The following is a 20,540-nucleotide window of genomic DNA, read 5'->3' as shown; positions in this document are numbered from 1 at the left end:
AGCGATTGAAGCGTTCGTACGCTCTCGAAGTGTCGGAGATCTATTTGAGAACATGTATGTTTTGCTGGGAGATATTGTATTATACGATTCGCTGCTTATTTACCCCTGAGGAGCGATAATCCAGTCGTCCCACCCCAGCTGAGAGAAGCTAACGTAGAATCTCTGCTTGCAGCACTGGCCCTTTATCGCACCGCTGCACTCGATCGCCCGTCTTCTCACGCGCTTCGCGGCCGCTGGATCCGTGCGTACGACTAGAAACGGCCTGTCCGGATCGTGATCGCCTAAAAGGAGATGTTTTTATTGCCTGTGAGTTTCTGCATAATTCGTAGACCACAATGATACTGTTATGAATAATTTAAAAAATTGTATTTATTCGATCGACCACGTCAGATCATTTATAGTTTTTTTTTTTAGCGGCTATTCGTCGCTTGTTTCGAGATTCTTTAATTTTTATCGAGACAAATCATAGAATTAAAAATTAATATTCTACATATTTTTATCAAGTGAATGAAATTTATATGCAAGTTCGCAAATTATTAAGCGGATTGGATATCGAACTCTCTTGCAGGATTACCTTTCGGATTTAAGGACGACTCGATTACGTGCGGCGAGTGCCCGTCGAAGGTCGATACGTGGACATGCGAGCCGCACCCGCTGCAGTCGACGAGCAACGTCAGCTTATCCTTCGAGTAGCTCGTCGTGTACCATCTGCTGACGACTTTCGTCACGTCGAATTTCTGCCAGCCAAGCTGGCCGATGTTCACCACGAGAGAGGTCACCATCTCTAGGTGTTGTCCGAGTTCCTGCGGATCAGATCACTCACCTCAGGTAAAACGTTCGATTCTAAACACGTCGGAGGATAAATAAATCTGAGGATAAATTTTCCCTGCACGCTCAACATCAACGGTGTCTTAATAACTTTTTTTTTTTTTTAAATAATTATTGCAGCAAAATCTTATGCATTTATTAATTTTAGCAAAATTATATACTTGCATTGCATTAAACCACTTGTCACAGTCAAGAAGAAGTGGTCAAGTTTCGAATTAAAAGATCACGAAATTTCGATATATCAAATCTTATCATACTTGTACGAATTATTGATTACGGGACGGATTACCTTGCCTCGGAGATGCGTCGTGTTACCGCAGTGCACTCTGAACACCCAGAGAGTGATATTCCTTAGATTGATCTGACTGTGACGATGATGCTGATAGTGATGGGCGTGCTTGAGCTCTACTCTTGCCCATAACGTAGCCCTTTTGATTCTCAGGGGTTCCAATGCCGGCTCGCCGCTCGACATCGGGAATTCTAGCAACGGCTGCCCGTTCAACGTGCGTCCTATAAACAATAGGTATGTAAAATATATGTATTTTAATTCGAGAACATCAAAGTTAAATTGAATTGAATTAGGGATTTAATTGAATTGATCGTGCAATTTTTGATAGCAGCTTGAATAACTTTACTTCAATCTTCTAATTCGAGATATGAATTATTATAACTCAAAGGATGTTATCTCGCGTTATTGTATATTTCACATCAAAATTCACAAACTTATGGTAGCGCAAAAGTAAATGTTTGGCTGGAATATTTAAAATACAGTGATTTACATATTTTTGATAAGTTGGTAAATCGCGGATATCCTTGTTTGAATAAATTTTTATCTCTACAGCTCGCACGCGAGCAATTAGCATTTATGAAAGGAATGCATCCTGAAAAAGAAATGTTGACTAAGTAACGTGCACGCAACGTGCGCAACTGTTAAGTTCCAGTGTACACAATAAAAATGTCGCGTCTGCATGGTCAGGGTAGATTTTTCCAGACTTTGTTCTTTTTTGTCTCTTTCACCGTCGACTATGTAGTAGAAATTACACACCGGACTTCATTCATATACAGGGTGTCTGAAAATCTTTGATCGAAGTTTTAATAAAAGATTCTTTGATGAACGTAAAATAGACATTTATTTTTAACAAAAATTGCGCAAAAAGAGTACAACTTTTCGATATTTGATATTAAAGTATAGTTTTACAGTCAAGTTCAAAATTAAAATGTTGAAAAAGTAAAATTCACTTTAAATGGATAATATTACTTTTAAACAATATGTTATTATTCAATTATTGTGTCCTGAAAGCTGTGTTTCCAGCTTTCGTCAAATGAGATCAAAGAATGCCGGAATTTTTTCACTCTTTTGCATCAAAAACATTCAATATCTCGTTATTTGAAATAAGAGGAAGTCTGCTCGAATTTGATCCTGGAAAAATCCATCGTTGCAATTTAAGGTCCGCGCTTTCCTAGCCACCCTTTATATGCGCGCGTACACACGCTTACACGTACTCACGCTGCGTTCAACGTTCGTTCACTCGAAAGCACCGCTCTTCGCCTCTTTTTCTCTCTTTCTCCCTCTTTCCTCTCGAAAGGGTGTACGTGTGCACCTGCACGCGCTTGTGTGGCGCGCGTGGAGTGAAAGCAGGGCGGCTTCATCCTTTAACGGTTTGGTGAGTCACGGACCGGGGTGGGTCGGCGTGGGGATAAGCACAGGGTGTCTGCCGCCCGTCTGCCTTCTGCCTTTCACCGCACACCCCTCTGCTGTAACCCGCCACCGTCGCCACCGCCGCCGCCACCGCCACCACCCACCCACACCCTCGTCTCCGCAGTCAACTAGCCCGCCGTTGCGCGCGCTATAGCGGCCGATATACACGCGATTACATCGCCGTGCTCGTCGTCTTTGCGATAGTCGGGCGGTCAGGCGCGATAACTCGCCAATGTAATGACTCGTGAACGCGATGACTCGCGGCGATTCGTAATGTCTCGCGAAGAGGCCTCACTCGCGACGGAGGATCATTCCGCGTTCGCGATATATTTTTCGCGCATATCCTTGCGAAAGGATTCGAGCTTCGATTTTTATGATAGTTTAACTAAGTATACATGTAGATATGTACGAAGCACAGTGGAATTTCTTCCGCTGGATTATGGTTTCGCGAAAGCATGTACAATTGCAGATCCGAGAGCTAAGCTGAAGCGAAAGGAAACGAAATTATGCCGGAAACGAAGGGATATAAACTAAAAAGAACCTAATTTCGACTATCTTCGGAGACAGAGTAGAATGTAAAAAAAAACGCGTTACGCGAAAAAGTTGACAATGTCGCGAACTGTTCTCGGAAAGAAGCTAAGAAAGAGATTTCGATCAATTTTGCGAAATTCGGGGAGAGCAGTGGAACAATGTCGATAATCGTAACGCTCTCGTCTTTCACGAAGGCACCACGCCCGAGCGTACACGACTCAATTCTCCTTCCCTTGCGAGATAAAATGGAGATACCGGAACATACGTGACATAGATTTTTAATGATAAAAGATCGCCGTGAACAACTGCACGATACTGATTGATTTTCGAGAATATTTGAGAAGGAATGTAAAAGAAATTAAATTATTTAATCACGTAAGATCTCAATGTGTGTGTCTTGCTAATTTTTTCAATTTTTTAATTTACAATTAAATTATTCAATTTTAAGACTAAACACCATTTCCATCAGCAATATATTAAACATAAATCATTATCGCAAATGTGTATTGGATTTTTACGAAATCTCTCTGCAATTCTGTAGAATTATTATAAACATTTATGAGAATTGCTTGCGCAATGTTGCGTGCGATATTTAATATTTCTTGACGTTTCATATTAATTTCCAACCAACTCACATATGAATTAAACACCTAACTGGCGAACAGAGCTATGTATTCGCGATTTACATACATAGCTTGTGTGAGAACCGAGACGGATATGCGGATATAGTGGAAGAAGCGCGATACAAAACGTGCGATCCAGAACATTCCACGTCCTTGGCACGTGATCGACAACAAGAGTAATACGAATTTTCAGAGCGGCGGAATACTTGCGGCACAATCGCGGCTCGTGCGAGACGCCGAAATTATGCGTTAGCTTTCCATATTGGCATCTCCGCTTTATATACAGAGTGTCCCGGGCGTCACTTATTCTCCCCCCCCCCCCCCCTGATTGCGCCAGATAGCCGAATCGAGAGAAATAACGACGCGTCCTTACATGTAGAAAATCCGAAATTGTGAAGAAAGGAGATTGGCGCGTGGCAAGTTTTAAGAGGACCAAATTGTCCTGTTACTCTCGCATCGCGCTTTCGCGAAATCACGCCATTTGCGTTCGCCGACTCATCTTCCGTTCTTTACATCTCTTTTACGAGCGACTTACGAGATACCCGATGCGCTCTAATATCTCGCCAAGGTTTCTATTCTCCGCCGAAGCCGGATATATTTCCACTTCGAGCGAGACATCGGAGATTTTCGGCAGGACAGGACACTTATGGCACTCGGCCACTTATCATCGACGTTCCGATATAATTCACCCTACGTTTCGGCCTTTCGCACGATGAGTCTCGTGTCTCCCGGGCTCTCTTCTGATCTTTATGGGCCCTTTAACTCTTTCTCTCTCCGCGATGTTTCACAGGGGCGACGTTCGATTTTCTAGCGGCCTCGCTCGAGTTCCGAGTGCGTCGTCTGTCGCATATTTCGAGGTCGGTACATCGGGCGGGTACTCTTTGCCCCCCGTGCGCGCCGCAATGCGACACCACCACGGAATCTGCGCCCTTTCTTCTCGTCTCTCATCGTATAGGGACGATGGAACGTTTTTTCTCCCTACGACGAATATCACTTCGTAGCGAAACGTCGCAAGACGCCGCGTCGGCCGCCACGTGTCGGCTTTTTGTGCGGGCGCAACATATAACGACGGTGTATATTTCGCGCGGATCCCGGCGAAACGTCTTAACGCGAAGAGAGATTCTTCCTTTCTAAGCGTGGAATAAATTTTACACTCGGAGAATATATTCTGGGATAGGATTGATCTGAAGAACGCATCTCTTTTTTACGTTTATTTATATAGCGAAGTGCGCGGAGAAATCCAACACGATTTAATTATCGCCAATCATCGTTAAAACGTCGATCAATTTGGACTCAGATCTGAATTTTCAACGCCCGGATTTTATTTATTCTTGCTGCACTTTTTTTAGACAATTAGAGAAATTAAATTATTGTACGCGTCGAATGGGAAATTGTTGGAAGTTGCAAGTGATAAAATTATCATCAGTACAATCAAGTGTAAACGCGGCTTCGGTGAGCGAACGTTATCGAGCGAATCAATTTATTAGTACGGCCAAGGTTCGAATGTTATAGGCTTTACATCGCGTCTATTACGCCCTCGATAAGCAAAATGCGATTTTCCGAGAAACGTTCTAAGTAATCCCGCGACAAAGAGATATGTAGAAAATAAAACGGCGTTCAAAAATATGAAGAAGACAATCGGAAGTCTTCGTATTTCTACACAATCCTCCCGGAGGCATCGACAAGGATTGCGGATAACAAATTGCGCGATATATGTAAATTTAATCGATCATTTGGGAAACAAAATAAGTCCATAATTTTCGAGGGGATAGAGGTGGGTAATGTGTGTGTGTGTGTGTGTGTGTGGAGTGTGTTGTAAGCGTGTGAACCTATACAGTGTGTACGAAAACAACGCGGTTGGTGTGTTGCACGATGTAGGCATCGTTACGTTCGAAAACAACAAATATTTCAGGAAATAGCGCGGTCTTCAGCAGGCCGGTATCGTTTCCGAAATAGATGAACTTTCGTGAACACTGGATCCAGCTAGAACGTACGAACTGCGAGTGGCACGCGTGTTTCACTTGGCTTCGACGATGATTGGCAAGCTTCTTGTGACCTTGCGTCGGATATCTGCCGCGAGATAACTCGTGCCGTCCTACTTTTGAAATCTTCCGCCGGCACTTTCCACCGACATCCGTCGGTTAAGAACCCCCGGTTCCGCGTTCTCTAATTTAATAGAAAGCTTTTTCATTGCAGGCGGCGCGGGTGATGTGGAAAAAAAAAGGTCAGGGCTTTTCCGAGTTTAGACTATAGATATAGGGAATCGTAGGTCCTAGATTCGTCCTGGAGACACTGATATATCGTCCCGACGTCCTTCCGCCCGTTCCTTACTTCCAGGGGCGCACACAGAGAGACAACCTCTTTACTATTTGATAAATATGCTTTTCATGAAAATTAAATATATATATAATTTAATTAAAGTTGGAAAAAAGTTTTAAGGCGCCCCAGATATATGCGAATTTCGTAATATAATTAGTATAAAATAGTCACAAATTCTTTAGATAAATTGTTGCGTTTCGGTAATCCTTACGATGAGATTTATTCATTGCATGATATTAAGCTCAAATAAGTGTTTGACTATTTTTAAGCTTTATTGTGCTAGTATTTTTAAATATTGGTTAATTTAATCAATGTAGAGGTTTGACAAGAGAAATTATCATTTATTGCACTTTTTTAATTTTCAACATTAGATCCTTGCGATTAAATTCTGAATTTTTCGAAAAGGATTTAAGAGATTCCAAAGTTCAGGTGTCATTAGATTCGCAATGGCAGGAAAATCTTTCGCGTGCGCCCCTGCCTACTTCGTATTCCTTACTTTGGCCGCGGCCGCGCGTAATCGGGGTTAGCGCGAGCTCTCTCTCTCTTTCTCTCGGTGGCGGAGAATCTCGTAAATTTCGCACACGCGCATGTCAGTGAGACGAAGTAGAATCTCTCTGTCGCCAAGTTGTCCATTTGAAACGCGCTGCGATATAGAATGCCGAGGAAAGGCACCGAAGGAAATCGGCGGAATGTCGCCACAGCATTGGCGGGGGTTGGCTACCGGAAAATGAGGATTGGGAGATCGGGGGATGAAGGAGACGCTCGGGGAAAGAAAGCGATGTTACCGACCACACCGATCGATCTGGCCGTAAAAATTATTCCCGCTCGCTGGAATTATCCCGCTTGTGAGAGGATAAGTTGTACGTGTAAGATAGAGTTTAGATCTCAGCGGGATAAGTGTTGCAATTAGATCGCGTTAGGCCAGACTAGATTACGTTTTCGCGCTAAAATCTGACCAGGATTAGATCCGTGCCGATCGGATTACACTTTCGCGACAAGATAGACTCAGGAAAATATGAATAATTTCTTGTAGAAGAATGATAGATGAACACGCGATAGCGGAGTAAAAAAAATTCAGGAAAGGAAAGATAATAAAAATTGAATAATCAAAAAGAAATTGAGAACTAATAATGAAGTAAAATAACTGTCAGATTTTCATGACGAAGCCAATGACAAGCTATGATGATCGCTGTTCTTTTTTTTTTTCGCTGAACACAGGCGATGACTATTAACGGGACCAAATTGCTCGGTTTCTGTTTCAACGATACATTATCGCGATACCAAGGGCGGCTCGTTTCCGCCGTCGACACGTGAGTGGATCCCCGACGAAGCGTCGGCGACTATAATTCTTACGAGAGAGAAATTGAGAAGAAAAGGGCGGCAACGCGAGAAGTATCCGAGAATTCGGATGTTCGAATGTAAGCGGCAGCTCACAGATAGTTTGTCACTGACAACTCGCCGACGGACGAGATTTCGGTCCGTCCTTGGAGTCGCCGCGACGGTCGGCGAGATCGTCGGAGATAGGATGAGCCTCGGGGGATAAACACGAGGCTCCCCGCTACCGAGGGCCGAGGGAATAGCGAGAGAAAGCAGCGATTTCTAGGACAATTCGCGGCCGTCCCGATGTATCGAGACGCGGAGACGAGAGGAAAGATCGCACATCCTGTCCTACGAATCGGCGTCGTTGCGGGCGATCACGGGCGGATGAATAAATGAAGAAGCACCGACGAGCAAACCCTATTTCGCCGTTTCCCAAATGAGCCGGTCCCGCAAAAACTGCTGAGACGACTTGAAGGCAGACAGCGAAACGGAGACGACGGCGCGGCGGTCTGAGATAACGGCGAGGCTTCGAGAAGAATTCTCCTTCGTGAATTCTGATCATCCGGGCACCAGGAACCTCAAGGACGAATCGTGTAACGTATAGTCCCCCGAGCTAGTCATCGAGATACTGCTTCGAAAAAGTCACTCGCATTTCTTTTTATTCGCAGATTCTCGGATACCGATCTAAGGTCCGATTCTCCCTCAAAAAGCTTCAAGGTTCCGCAGTTTCTGAATTGTAAAAAAAAAAAAAAATAATAAAAAACTTGAAAATGTTACGAATTAAAAAAAATTGAAGAATAGACGATTCGAACGATAATTAAAGGTGAGAAAATCATTTGGAATCCATCGAGTTTTACATGGGCGCGCGTCTCGCGAGCGTTGAGAGCAATCGCTCGATCGAACGGACGCCGGATTGTTCGTCGTGGCGGAGGAAGCGAATTCGCGTGGACCAGCAAAGTGCATTAGACTAGATCAGCGCGGAAGGAAGTGGAAGTTTGGCTCGTGGTGGAAGAGGGATGAGCGCAGCGGGAGAGGGCGGAAGGTGGATTACAACTGTTACCAGGGACGCAAACGAACGAGACAAGGGGGATGGGGATGTTACGGGAAGCGAGGAGATTGCGGCTCGAGATTGATGAAGAGGCGAAGAGAGCGCGATTTTTAAGCATCACTTAAATCGGGGCGCGTTTAAGGGCGGCCACGGTTTGCGCAGGGGGTTTCTGACCGGGGATGAAGTCACGCGGAACGGAAGGAAGTCTTCGCAGTTAGGGTGCCGCGGTAGGAGAGTGATTACTAGAGCGGAAAGCCGGAAGTTCGTGAAGTTTCACGGTGAGTCTTCCTACTCTCGGGTGATTCTCGAGTCGCGTCCAGGACGGTTTAAGCGCTTTTAAGCGCTTTTTAAAACGCGCCGAGTTCACTCGGACGCGGCGATGCGGCGATAAATCGTTCGCGTTAATCGACGTGACGAGTGCGGAAGCGATCGCGTGCGTGCGTGATTACCGATTCTAGCAATTACAGACGAGAATAAAGTACGGAGAGGGGAAGTTCGATCGAACTCGTCATGTACGCGATGTCGTTGCCGGCGATGGGTGAAAATACACAATGCACGCGGTTGTCGATAAAACGTTTGAAACGATACCGCGTTTGTTGCATACACACACACACACACACACGCATACACACACACGTGTATACACACACATAAAACGCAAATACATATTTATATATATATAGCAGACCGTATAGTCATTAGATGAGAAGTCAACCCCCCGAGCAAGCCCAGTGCGCATCTAATTACAGCGCGACATGTCACTGACGTGTTCTAGACATAGTACCACGTTATACAAGCGCAATACCGGCGCGGTGTCGTGTAGGGCCGGGAGGCGATTGACCGTAATACGACCAGTCAAATAAGAGGGTCAGATATAGCCAGTTGGTAACCCTGATCCAGATCTATCGCCACGTGGTCGCTCGCAGCTACGTACCCGCTGTTTAAAGCACGTGTGACGTATTGCGCGCGGTGAACACGTCGCGCGTCCACGCTGCGTGCCCCGCGAACATCTCCGACGACCGTTCTCACTCCATCGATTGACTCGTTAGAGCGCCGAAACGTCGCAGAAATAAAAATCGCGGTCGTTCGTCGGGCTGCTTTGGGTGTGGCTGCTTGTGGTTTCAGCTGGAATCGCGACCGTGCGACCGAGCTGTCGCGATCCGCGAGCGAGCGAGAGGAGCGAGTGGAAACACCCGAACAAGGTCAGGGCATCTTCTAATCCCGAGATTGCGATATCGATTTTTCGCAAAGTGATTTTTTCACGTCAATTTTCATAATCAAGTTTCCATAATTCATTTTCATCCATCAATTTTGGCGGTATCGAAATTGTATAGATTTCGCGATATCAATTTTACACAAGGGAACTATCGAAGGGCGACGAGCGAAGACTTTCTTAAAAATTACACGATATCCGCCCGGGGTCGGGCGCGCGTGGACATCGTGTGCACGCGAAGTTCTCTCTGTAAATCGGCCGATTTATTCACGACGGGCAGCATCGGGGATTGAGAACCACAGGGAGGATCGGCACGCGGGAAAGAACGGAGGAGTTGGAGTGGAACGATGAGTTACGTTGCGCGTTTTACGCGAGCGGAGATTCCTGTGCGCGCAGCTTCCCGGTGCTACATTAGACGTACGTGCACCGGAGAAATTAAAGACAACGCCAAGAAAAAGATACAACGGATAGCGCGCGGGGGGAGGGGGGGGGGCATGCGGGCGGAGAGACAGCGAGAGGCGAGTGGAGATAGGAACGCGTAGATAGGATAGAGAGAGGTCGTGCAGCCAAAGGGAGAAAAAGCGAAGGGAGGGCGGAAGAAGAGAAAGAGAGAGAGAGAGCGAGGGCGAGGGATAAGAGTGCAGACCGAAAGGGAAGTACACGGTGCGGAATAGAAAAGGGAAGAAGAGAGAAGAAAGAAGAAACGAGAGAGCGGTTGACGGCGGGCGATCGCGGGCAACGGAACGGTGGGAGACAGAGAGATGGAGAGCGAAGGGAAGCGAACCTGTCCTTTTCTATCTTAAAGCGGAGAGTGTACCCAGGATGAGGAGAGTCAAGAGGGAATAAAGGGGGTGTAGGAGATATACGGAGAGCGGCGCCCAGCTGGAGCCACGTGCATCGATCTGACTACAGGCGCCAGCCGTCCTATCCGTCGGCTCGTTCGTCCATGAGTTCGACCCTGCCCCACTCCAAACCCATCCCGAACCGTTTCATCCCATCCTGAACCGTCAAACTCCCGGTTCTGATATTCCCCATAAACGGAGAGAAAGGGCGGAGAGAGAGAGAGAGAGAAAGAGAAAAAAGCGAAAGAGAGACTGCAGACAGAACGGGAAGAAGAGCGGACAAAAGGAAAAGCCGAGAGATGCGAAGAGACAGGGAAGGAAACAGACAAGGAGAGAAAAAAAGGGGATGAGCAGAAGGGAGCAAAGGGATGAAAAGGAGAAGGAAAAAATAAGAGGCGACAAAAGAAAAAGAGCGATGCGAGAAGAGAAATATCGAGAATGAAGGGAATGAAGCAACAGAGAGAGAGAGAGAGAGAGAGAGAGAGAGAGAGAGAGAGAGAGAGCGGGGGAGGGGGCAGAAAGGCAGGAAAAAATAAAGGGTTGGCGAGGGAGGGTAAAATAAAGAGAAAAAGAAACGGGGAAGAAGGACGGAACGGGGGATAGTGCATGTCGCTTCGCGGCATTGCGGGGGCGGGCGAATTTTAACCCCCGCGCGTAGTGTCCGACGTGGTTGTATTCTCCCTCGGAATTCCCACAGGTTGAACGAACTCGATTCTATCGAATTCGGGGATGTACGCGCGATCTTTCGGGACGGGAGCGCCGGCGGATTTCTCGAAAAGTCGTCGCGCTAAATCGCACGTCGTCGCGGCCATTGCGCCGTGTGTGCCGCCGTAAATAATATAAAGGGGAGAGGAAAAAAATTAACCGACGTCGTTTACTGCCTATCGGAGCCCTTTCGTATCTCAATCGACTTTTTATAGCGCAACTTTTATTGCGTCTTCCTTCGCGATTTGGCAGGACGTTTGTGTAGAATCGTGGCAGAACGCGCGGCGCGAAAAATATATGCCCGCCTATACGCGGCAATCTTTTTCCACAATCGTAAAAAAGGATAATGGATCCTCCTCCTTCTCCTCTTCCCTTCGATCCTCCACCCTCTCCCCCCCCCCCCCCCCGAGTGCGTATCCGCGCGTCGCGTCGTGTTGCGAGAACAAACTTAAACGCAATCGATATCGTTCGCTTTCTCGTCATCCCGCTGTATCGGCTCTCTGCGAAACACGCTCCCAAGGTCCGACGCGAGAAGAATCTCGTCTCCATCTCGTATTAGCTCTCACGGAGCTGGCCTTGAATAAAGTATCCGCGTTAAAAGCTTGTAGATGGATTAGCGGCGTTAAACTTTCCCGGACACTCTCGAAGTGGGTAACTCGATATCCGCGTGTATCGCTCGCGCGGAAGCGGAACGGTGTTTACGCGTTTTACGTTTTGTCATTACGTATGAATGGGCGCAATGAGTACAGCGTGTGCAATCAGTAAGATTAATTCAGTAAAAACAAGGGCATTAAACAAATATGACGACAAATGAAAATGAGGGAGTGCGTAAAAAGGGAATAAAAGAAAGTAAACGCGAATGATTACGATAAGACAACAAACAAATACAATCTGCAGAAAAAATAAAAACAATTAATACGACGCTGAAGCGCGATAAATGCGATGAATTTCATTGACTTGGGATTTTCTTCCTTCGTCGAATAGAAATGTTGGAAGAAAAGAACGAAGGACAAGGAAACCGCGATCAAATCGAATCAGACTTAATAGGCGCTGTCTGCCTGAATAGGTCTGAGACATGCGATGCTTCAAGTCGAGGAAGCTAAATAGGGGATGCTGTGTGCGCGGCTGACTGTTAAGAGTCGCGAGTTACGAGCCACGGACGCTCGAGCTTTCATAAAGAATCGCGTTGAGGAAGATCCGCCGCCAAGTCCTTTTAAAAGAGAACAACCGTCGAGCGCGTATAATGGGCGGCCTCCGAGCGCGACAGGAGGCTCCTTCTCTTTCTGGTCCACGCGATCTCGTCTGGGCAATGACGAACGTCCTGAGAAATACTGCGTCAATTCGCCCATCGCGTCGCGCCGCGTCGCGACGCGTCGCGTCGCGTCGCCTTCCCTCGCCTCATTCCACGTTCCCATCGCATCGCGATGCGATTCGCGTTTGTACTCGCGGATTATGTCATTGCATTCTATAATGTTGATAAAATAATCACCAGTTGCTATATGATATATAAATAGATATACATTTATAATAAAAAGGTGTGCGTGTATCTTGCTTGAGGAAAATATTTTTTTTTTTTTGCCATACAATTAATATTAATTTATATAGCAATCATAAAAATATCCATTATTTGTTAAACTTTTTATTATTCAACACATAGTCTTAAAACAGCGGAACAGCTTCTTCGGAAAGGTATTCGGTAATATTGAAAATAAATTTATTAATTATATCTCACACATTGATTTCAACTAAAACATTGTAGAAGCAGCATATAGATACTACATTGCACACACACACACACACACACACACACACACACACACACACACACACACACACACAGAGTCATTATTCTATCTATTGGATGTAAGCATTATCACATGGCAGGAGATCGCTATAACATTATTAATGATGGGCGTCTCGTCTCACATAATTTCTCAAGACGCCCAGCGAATCTCGCTGAATCTCGCTAAACACTATCATGCATACCTCATGCGCGGTATTCAGAATCGCCTGTGCTCGCAAGAATGTGCATGCTTGAGATTACCGGGGTGTTACCGAGAGTTCGCGAGGAGTTAGCGAGTCGAGTTCTCTTCCTGAACGATTAATCATCCCTCGCTGCGCAATCCGCATTTGCGTATCAGAAGCGTATCGATTAACCGATCGTGCTGCATCATTAAAGCTGGCAATGATGATCTTTGCGGTCGACCGTAAATTGCAATACCAGCGAAGGGTTTACTCTGAAAGAAAAACTCATCGAACAGTTCGACACGCGTTGCACTCTCGGTATCGGAGAGCTGACATTTTAATACGCGCTGTATTTTGCCACATTTCTCTCTGGTCGCGATTCCGCAAATCCTTTTTCTTTTTTCGGAATGCCACCGTGAAATCCTCTTCAGGACGGATTCCCCGCCGCATTCTCGCGCGAGCGCGCTTAGGGCGCGTGGTTACACGTAATTAACCGGGGCGAAAGCGGGGCAAATGATCCTTGGCAGCAGGTCACGTGGGGACCACCAACCCACCGCGCCAGCACCCGCGCGCGGGCGAACGAGCGGATTCGGCCGTCCGTCACCGAGCGCGACTGGGTAATACACTGTACGCAATGCACCCTGTCAGAGATAATGGTTTCCTCTTGAACATGAGAAACGCGAGGCACAATAAACCGCCAAAATTATGACTGCTGGCTTACGGCACCGGTTCAGTAATGGCGGTGGAATGGCCGCGACTAAGGGATGGAATCTGCGGGCGCGAGGGGAAGGGCGCAGAGAAGGTTTGCGAAAAGAAAAGAGAGAAAGAGAGAAAGACAAGGGAATGAGAGAACGACCGGATATATTGTCGCGATATTGTTCTACATGTCGTTGAGAAGCATCGCGAAGTATCGAGCGTCGCGCGATCATCTCCTTCTGCGCTCCTTTTCGTGAAACAGCTCTTTTCATCTAATTACGCTGTGATAATATATGTGATGATAATCGAAGATGTATCGGGGTCACCCCTCTCGATATCCCCGCTGTCGATTCCTCCGCGTCGATACTCGCCGGCGACGCGAGAACGTTGGAGGGACGCGAATCTTCTCGATTATTCATACGATTTATCTTTAAACAGCGAAACGCTAAAATATATTTTCTGTTATTTCTCTGTAAGAATAGAGGGTCCTCATCGGTGATATCCTTCTTTATCGAGCATCTAATTTTTTCCAGCCACTTCGCACTCTCTTCGCATCTCGTTATTCGTCGACCTTCCCTTCTGCTCCTTCGCTTTCGTCGTCGTCGTAGTTGTCGTCGTTCGGGATTTCGCGTCTTCGACCACGACGATGACGGTAAGGCTATTGGTTGGCGTTGTTGAATAAGACGCATAAATTCTTATGGTATCTTATGGTTCAAGTGCTTCGAAACGGTCCACCCGCTGAAGGGTGGCGGGAATATAAACGTTGTTTTTGCACGGGAACGTTATTCACGGGTTGTAAAGCTCCGCTCTGGTTACTCGCGCTCCGCTATTGCTGCTACTGTTGCTGCTACTGTTGCTGTTGTATAGCTATAGTTAACACCTCTTCACGCGCGTACTCGCTATCGGAGACTTACACGGCCATATGCCGACACTGCATATCGATTGTCGACTACAAGGTCCGAATATTCTCTATCTCCGGTGACTTTTTAAGTAGCGATCTAGCACTTTGTCGTATTTTATCGGTTTCGACGATCAATTTTTCAGTAACAATATGACAAATATGTGTATTTTAATAAAATTTTTATTTAACGAATTTATTCCCGTAAAACTTCAAAGAAGAAATAAATGAGAGACATTAAAAACCATTCTTTACTAAATACTTTTCGAGTACTTCGCGTTGAAATATTCGTCGCGTTTATAATTTGTCAATCTTGGAAGAGCGTGAAACGATACTGTGATCATTTATTTGTCAACGTCACGTTTATAGATAACTTTTTTTCTCTTTTTTTTCCCCGCCGGCATGAAATCGTCCCCACGTAATTTGCAATAATGCCTGAAAGGTTTCCATCGAAACGAGTTTCGACGATGGAAATTTTTTCGGCAGCCTTCACCGTGGAAACTTTCGATCGCCCGACGAACTCCATTACGAGTTCTCCTACTGTCGATTGCAATCGTACAATCTCCCGTTGCATTACCGTGAAAGGACGTTATCCTTTCGCTTTTTCTTTCCCGCGTCGGCTCGGGAAAACCAAACAACCAGATCAGGGAATCGAATTAATTCGATTATATCCGATGAACTATTCTGTTCGATCAGCCGTCTGCGGGATCGATGTATTACCGTGTAGCAAATATTTAATCACAAATGCAATATACACAGAATATTCGATAATTTATAGTGAATGTTCATAGCATTGTTAATATAAAGCTATTAGCGATATCTACATAGTTAATAATAATTAATTGTAATCAACTTTCTTATTGAAGATAATTACAATTAATTACAATTATATTCCCGTAACAATTGCATTTACAATTAAAAAAAAAAACTAATTTGTAATAAATCAATAAACGCATAAAAAATTAATAATTTTATTAACAATACTATTGAGCAAATTTAATCTCATGCATTTTTTTCAATATTTGCTTTACAGGATTGGTTGAAACGCGGAAACACAAGAGCGCTTAGACCGCAGTGAAGGGTCAAATGGTTGACTTCTGTAGCCGCAAAGGAAAGGGTTTTACTTCGTAATCATGTACTGAAGCAAGAGAGATTTAAGGGTGAGTACGGCGCAATCGATCAGTGTTTGGCAAGCGAAAGGACGACGGGACGATATACCTAGAACAATGGTCATAAAATTGTTTTCGACGACAGTTTGAGTTGCACGGTTATTATTAGAGAACTCGTTAAAAGGCTGTACCGGTACGTTATGTTATCTTTTTACGATGGCGTTAAAAAGCGGAACTTACTCGCCGGAATCACTTTTCCAGCGCCTGTTGAAAACATTTCATCACGTTATGTTCAATTAAGTGAATGCAGCCCACCTGAGTTTGAAAATTCTCTTTCTCTTTCAGCGAGAATGTTTAAGAAAAATCACATACACATGTGTTATTTCAGATTTTAAAAAAATCCTAAAAAAGCATAATCATGAATAATAGAATTTTTTTTAAATCGTGCATTGGAAATTGCATCTGTCGCGACACGTAAAAATATTATTTCGGCAAAAATATATATATATATTTTTTTTTACATAGAAATGTTAACTTGCATTACTCCTCAATCTGATGCTTTCATCCACCCGCGTGGTGTGTTAAAAATGATCGATCGCCTGGCAGCAAATTTATATAAAAGTGTGAGGTGTAAAAATACGCGTCGAAAGTTTCGCAAACGCCGATTTATCTTCCGGTTGTCGCGTCGTATTACAAATCACGTATCCCGCGATCACGGGTCCAGACATCGTCGGGGAATGAGCGACAAGGGATGAAGTTCCGTGTCGCGCGCGGTGTCGTTCACGCCGACACGCGACAGGAGCGCGGAGAAATAGGCGGGCTGGGAAAATTCGCGGCGAACAATTATTATGCGTCAGTCAGAGTACGCGGTTAGGTATATCGATTCAACCGAGTAGGAGGAACTGCGGCGCGTCGGTACGACTACAAAGCCCGCGAAGAGTGGGAACCGCATTGTCCAGGCGTTCCGCGCGGCGTTCTCGCTCTTTTTTTTTTGCGCGTTCCACGTAGACAAAAAATGTGGAACACAAACTTTCCCCCGTCGCTGACCCCCCCCTCCCCCCCCCCGCGATCCGCGACCCCGCTGGCCGGCCCCGCGGTCGATGTCGGGCCGAGCAATGGGGGTGGTCGTTTATAGTTTCTTTAGTTTCTTCAAAAAGAATGACGTGTTCATCGGCTATGTATAGTGACACGGCGACATTAACGTTAAAGTATCACATATGGCACATTATATGATACGTCTCAGCGCGCGACGTGTCCGGAAAGATCGTGTCCGCCGCGAAAATCGATCCCGCGGCCGAAATTCGTGTGCGCCGCGAGCGCCTCAGCGATCTCATGTTCCGGGATCGTTCGCGGCCCGTTCCGCCGCGCGTGGTTCACGCGGCGAAACGCGCGAGGATCCGGAATATCGATATCGCGCGCGTGGCGCCGAGAAAAGTTCGCGACTCCGCCGGCACGGCTCGGCGGAATCGATCGCGAACAAATACGAGCGTAATACCGCGCTGAAGCGTAATTAAGCCGAATTTCCGTTATCAACTTTTTGACATAATACTTCCCCCCCCCTCGCTCCCCCCTGATTTATCACTGCATAAATCAAAGCGGAAAAAGCTTTCTCTAAAAATAACGCATATCAGTAAAATACTACAAAGGACAGGAAACGCGCTGGTGTCGCGCGTTTTTATTTTCGCGGATTCTCAATTTTCCGGCGTCCTTGTTCCTGAGCATTTCCACTTTTAGGATTGCCAGTTTCGCAAATTTTTAGGTCAATTGCCATTTTTTTAGATGTTCTCACTTTTATTGTCTCAACTTGGAGAGAAAATTCGATCTTTTATACGTGAATCAATCTTGCAGAAATTATTGTTATTAAGCAAGGAAATCGAAATACGAGACGCTCGTGCGCGACGCGACTGTTCCGTAAAGGTCCGAAAGGGCGAAACGCGAGGTGGGACGGGGCGGACGCGACATCGAAACTCGCATGGCTTGTTAATTTAATGGTGGCGAAGGTGCAAGCGCCGGCTACGCCGCGGCAACGAGTCGGTAACATTACCGTTTCTACCTTGGGGTTCTATTACCCTTATTGTTAAACTTAGAGTTACTGCGAACTACGGAGTGAACTATAGACCGCTCTTTCTGTTGTCGTAACACTCGCGGCTACTGCGGCGGGCCACGTGGCTGCAGGTGTGTGGCCCCGTGCGGGAACGCGTGCGAGCGGCTCGTCAAAGCGTCGTCGACGAACGGACGCAATCCGGCCTTTCGTCAATCCCGCGCGAAATTTCGTTTGTAAGCACGATCGTCCCGCAATCGCGACCCCAAAATCGCCCCCTGCCCGTCCTTTCCATCGAGTTCCGCTTGAATGACGTTTGATCGGAACCGGAAGAAATCCGATCGTGATTTTCCGCAATTACATACACGAATCGTCGTGGACGCGATTCGACCCCAAACTAGGCGAAACTACGGAAGTGAAACTAAAATGATGTTATAGTGAATAATATATGGGAATATCATGATATAGAAGTTACAAGTATGACGAGCCGCTCGAAATTTTTGCGGTGAGTCACCTTTGGATTTATTGCACCGTAAACTTTCTTTATCCTCGATGCGATTCGCGATAATTTAAGGAAATCAGGTGCGATTGTGTGCGAATTTGTTACGCAGAAACATTGGTATACAAAATATTAATTAATATTGCTAATGTTATGCCGACAAAAATTATAAACACTTAAAAGTTCGTGCGAGAGTGACAGACGAACGTTACTTTGTTACGAATTGCGTCATATCAAACGGAATTGCGATAAAACATACCCTACGTGTCGTTACCGGAGAAGTAATGCAATACACACGGATAGATTAACCCCGAAGTCGCGTTGTACACACCGCAGTTATTATGCTGTATCTGTGTGTATCGAGCATGCTGTGTGTTGAACATGCGACGTGTTGTTTGGCGTTTCGTGGAAGTCGTCCTGTTATCGGAGACCAAGCTTATTGCAACTGCTATTTCAATTCCGTTCGCGTACTTCTTATTTAATACACAATGTATACGTTGCACGTTCTATTTTTCAAGAATATACGATTATAAAACGAGGTTTGCGTCGGCTTGCGTCAAATTTATGTTAAATCTGATTATATTCATTCCGACTAATTTAATTTACATTTTGGGAAAATAAGACCTAAAACAATTGGCATCAAAATTTGGAACATTTCCTATATGATAATTTTTAAAGAAAAGATTTACTTTGATTACTAAAATGTATTTTTTGTAGAAATACTCTATGTTTTGTAAATAATTTTATCAATTTGCGTACACGCAATACGTAAAAAATGCACGTAAAAATAAGAATTTATTTCCGCCTTCGATTTTTGCGCTTTGCATGCGTATTCTTGAAAAACTTATTAATTATTTTAAATTCAGTGTTGGATTTTTTAAGACGCTAAAAAATGATTAATTATTAATCACGTGAATTTTGTTCGTGGATGAATGTGGAAGCCGTGGGATGTTTAGTTTGAAAATATTATTTAATACCGGACGCTACATTGTTAGATTTCAATTATTTACTCATTAGCATTTTATAAAAAAATATTAAATCCATAAATACTTTGCAACAGAAATGATAAAACAGGCATGAGTTAAGCGATTGCAAATAAATGGGTAAATGAGAGCCAGGACGATTCTCGCGAAGCTAGAAGCTAATTCGAAAGATTATTAGGTAAAAGACGGCGAAGTCAACAGGGTCGCTTATATATTTTTCGGTCTATACTGATATGCTCGAGAGATATTATTAAGGGTATCGTGAAAAAGGGAAAGGGCGCTCGGGGAGAAGTTTCGGAAAAACTTCCATCGAGTGACTAGGTCATTCAATCAGACATGGAATCAGTAAGTTCTCCACGGGCGATTTGGCATCGAACGAATTCAGCTTAATCCAGCAGTCTTCAAAGATATTGAATGGCGAAAAAAAAAAAACGATGCGCAATCGCGACATCGATCCGCCTTCGATTTTTGCACTTCGCATGCGTATTCTTGAAAAATCTTAAACTTGGATTTTTTGAGAAAAAAATGTCCAATTACTTAATCGCGCGGATTTTATTCGACGTGAAAGCCGCGGGATGTTTGGTTTGGAAACATTATTGAATATCAGACGCTACATTGTGTTGGATTTCAACGGCAGGCTAACGCAACATAATGCGATCAATTAATAATCGTAGCATTCATACATAACTGCTGATGTATAATAGACTGCTTGCGTCTATAGATGCGGCAACGTCCTTTATCCGATGCTCAATAATCTTCCTACACGTAGGCGGAATATTTTGATTGAGAAACCTACGTCACGCGTATCGAGCTAAGTTGATAAAGTTGCAAAAGTCTCTCGAGAGACTTACACCGATGTTTCGCGGAAATCTTTGCAACTTTTTTCAAGGATCAAGCACCGGCACCTTACACCTGTTAGAAAGCGTTTTTCTTGGAAGCGAGGTTTACACGCTGCGAGATCGTTGCATTGGAAATTGCACGCGTGCCGCAAGGACACTCTCGCGTACTTTAGATCCCGATTGTTCGATATCAATTGCGACGTTGCGCAGAAACGCTTGCGACGTTTCTCTCGGATTTTTCTCATAAAATTCTAGTGTTCTATATCGGGTGTGTACATAGGAAAAAGTGGTAATGTGACACCAGTAGCAGATAATGGCTGGCCGACACGGATATCGGCGAATCTCTAATTGCCTACAATATAGACAATTATCGCATATTCGC

At 45.0% G+C, this 20,540-nt stretch overlaps 1 protein-coding gene and 1 long non-coding RNA gene across 2 annotated transcripts in view; one reads left to right on the top strand and one right to left on the bottom strand.

Moving 5' to 3' along the window:
- Positions 1–20,540, bottom strand: part of Actbeta (Activin-beta) — a 29,702-nt gene that overhangs the window by 5,832 nt on the left and 3,330 nt on the right. The window contains exons 2-4 of the mRNA XM_067357634.1: positions 1,118–1,338; positions 575–803; positions 104–281 (exon numbers count right to left, since the gene is read on the bottom strand). Coding sequence (XP_067213735.1) covers positions 104–281; positions 575–803; positions 1,118–1,338 — 628 coding nt within the window. The remainder of the gene's footprint in view (positions 1–103; positions 282–574; positions 804–1,117; positions 1,339–20,540) is intronic.
- LOC137000586 (uncharacterized) lies at positions 217–16,774 on the top strand. The gene is made up of 4 exons (XR_010890860.1): positions 217–306; positions 569–828; positions 1,271–1,351; positions 15,721–16,774. It is a non-coding gene; the product is annotated as an uncharacterized lncRNA (long non-coding RNA).

The sequence above is a fragment of the Linepithema humile genome, chromosome 6 (assembly GCF_040581485.1).
Source record: "Linepithema humile isolate Giens D197 chromosome 6, Lhum_UNIL_v1.0, whole genome shotgun sequence".
Lineage (NCBI taxonomy): Eukaryota > Metazoa > Arthropoda > Insecta > Hymenoptera > Formicidae > Linepithema > Linepithema humile.
This window is presented reverse-complemented; position numbering and strand designations above follow the sequence as displayed.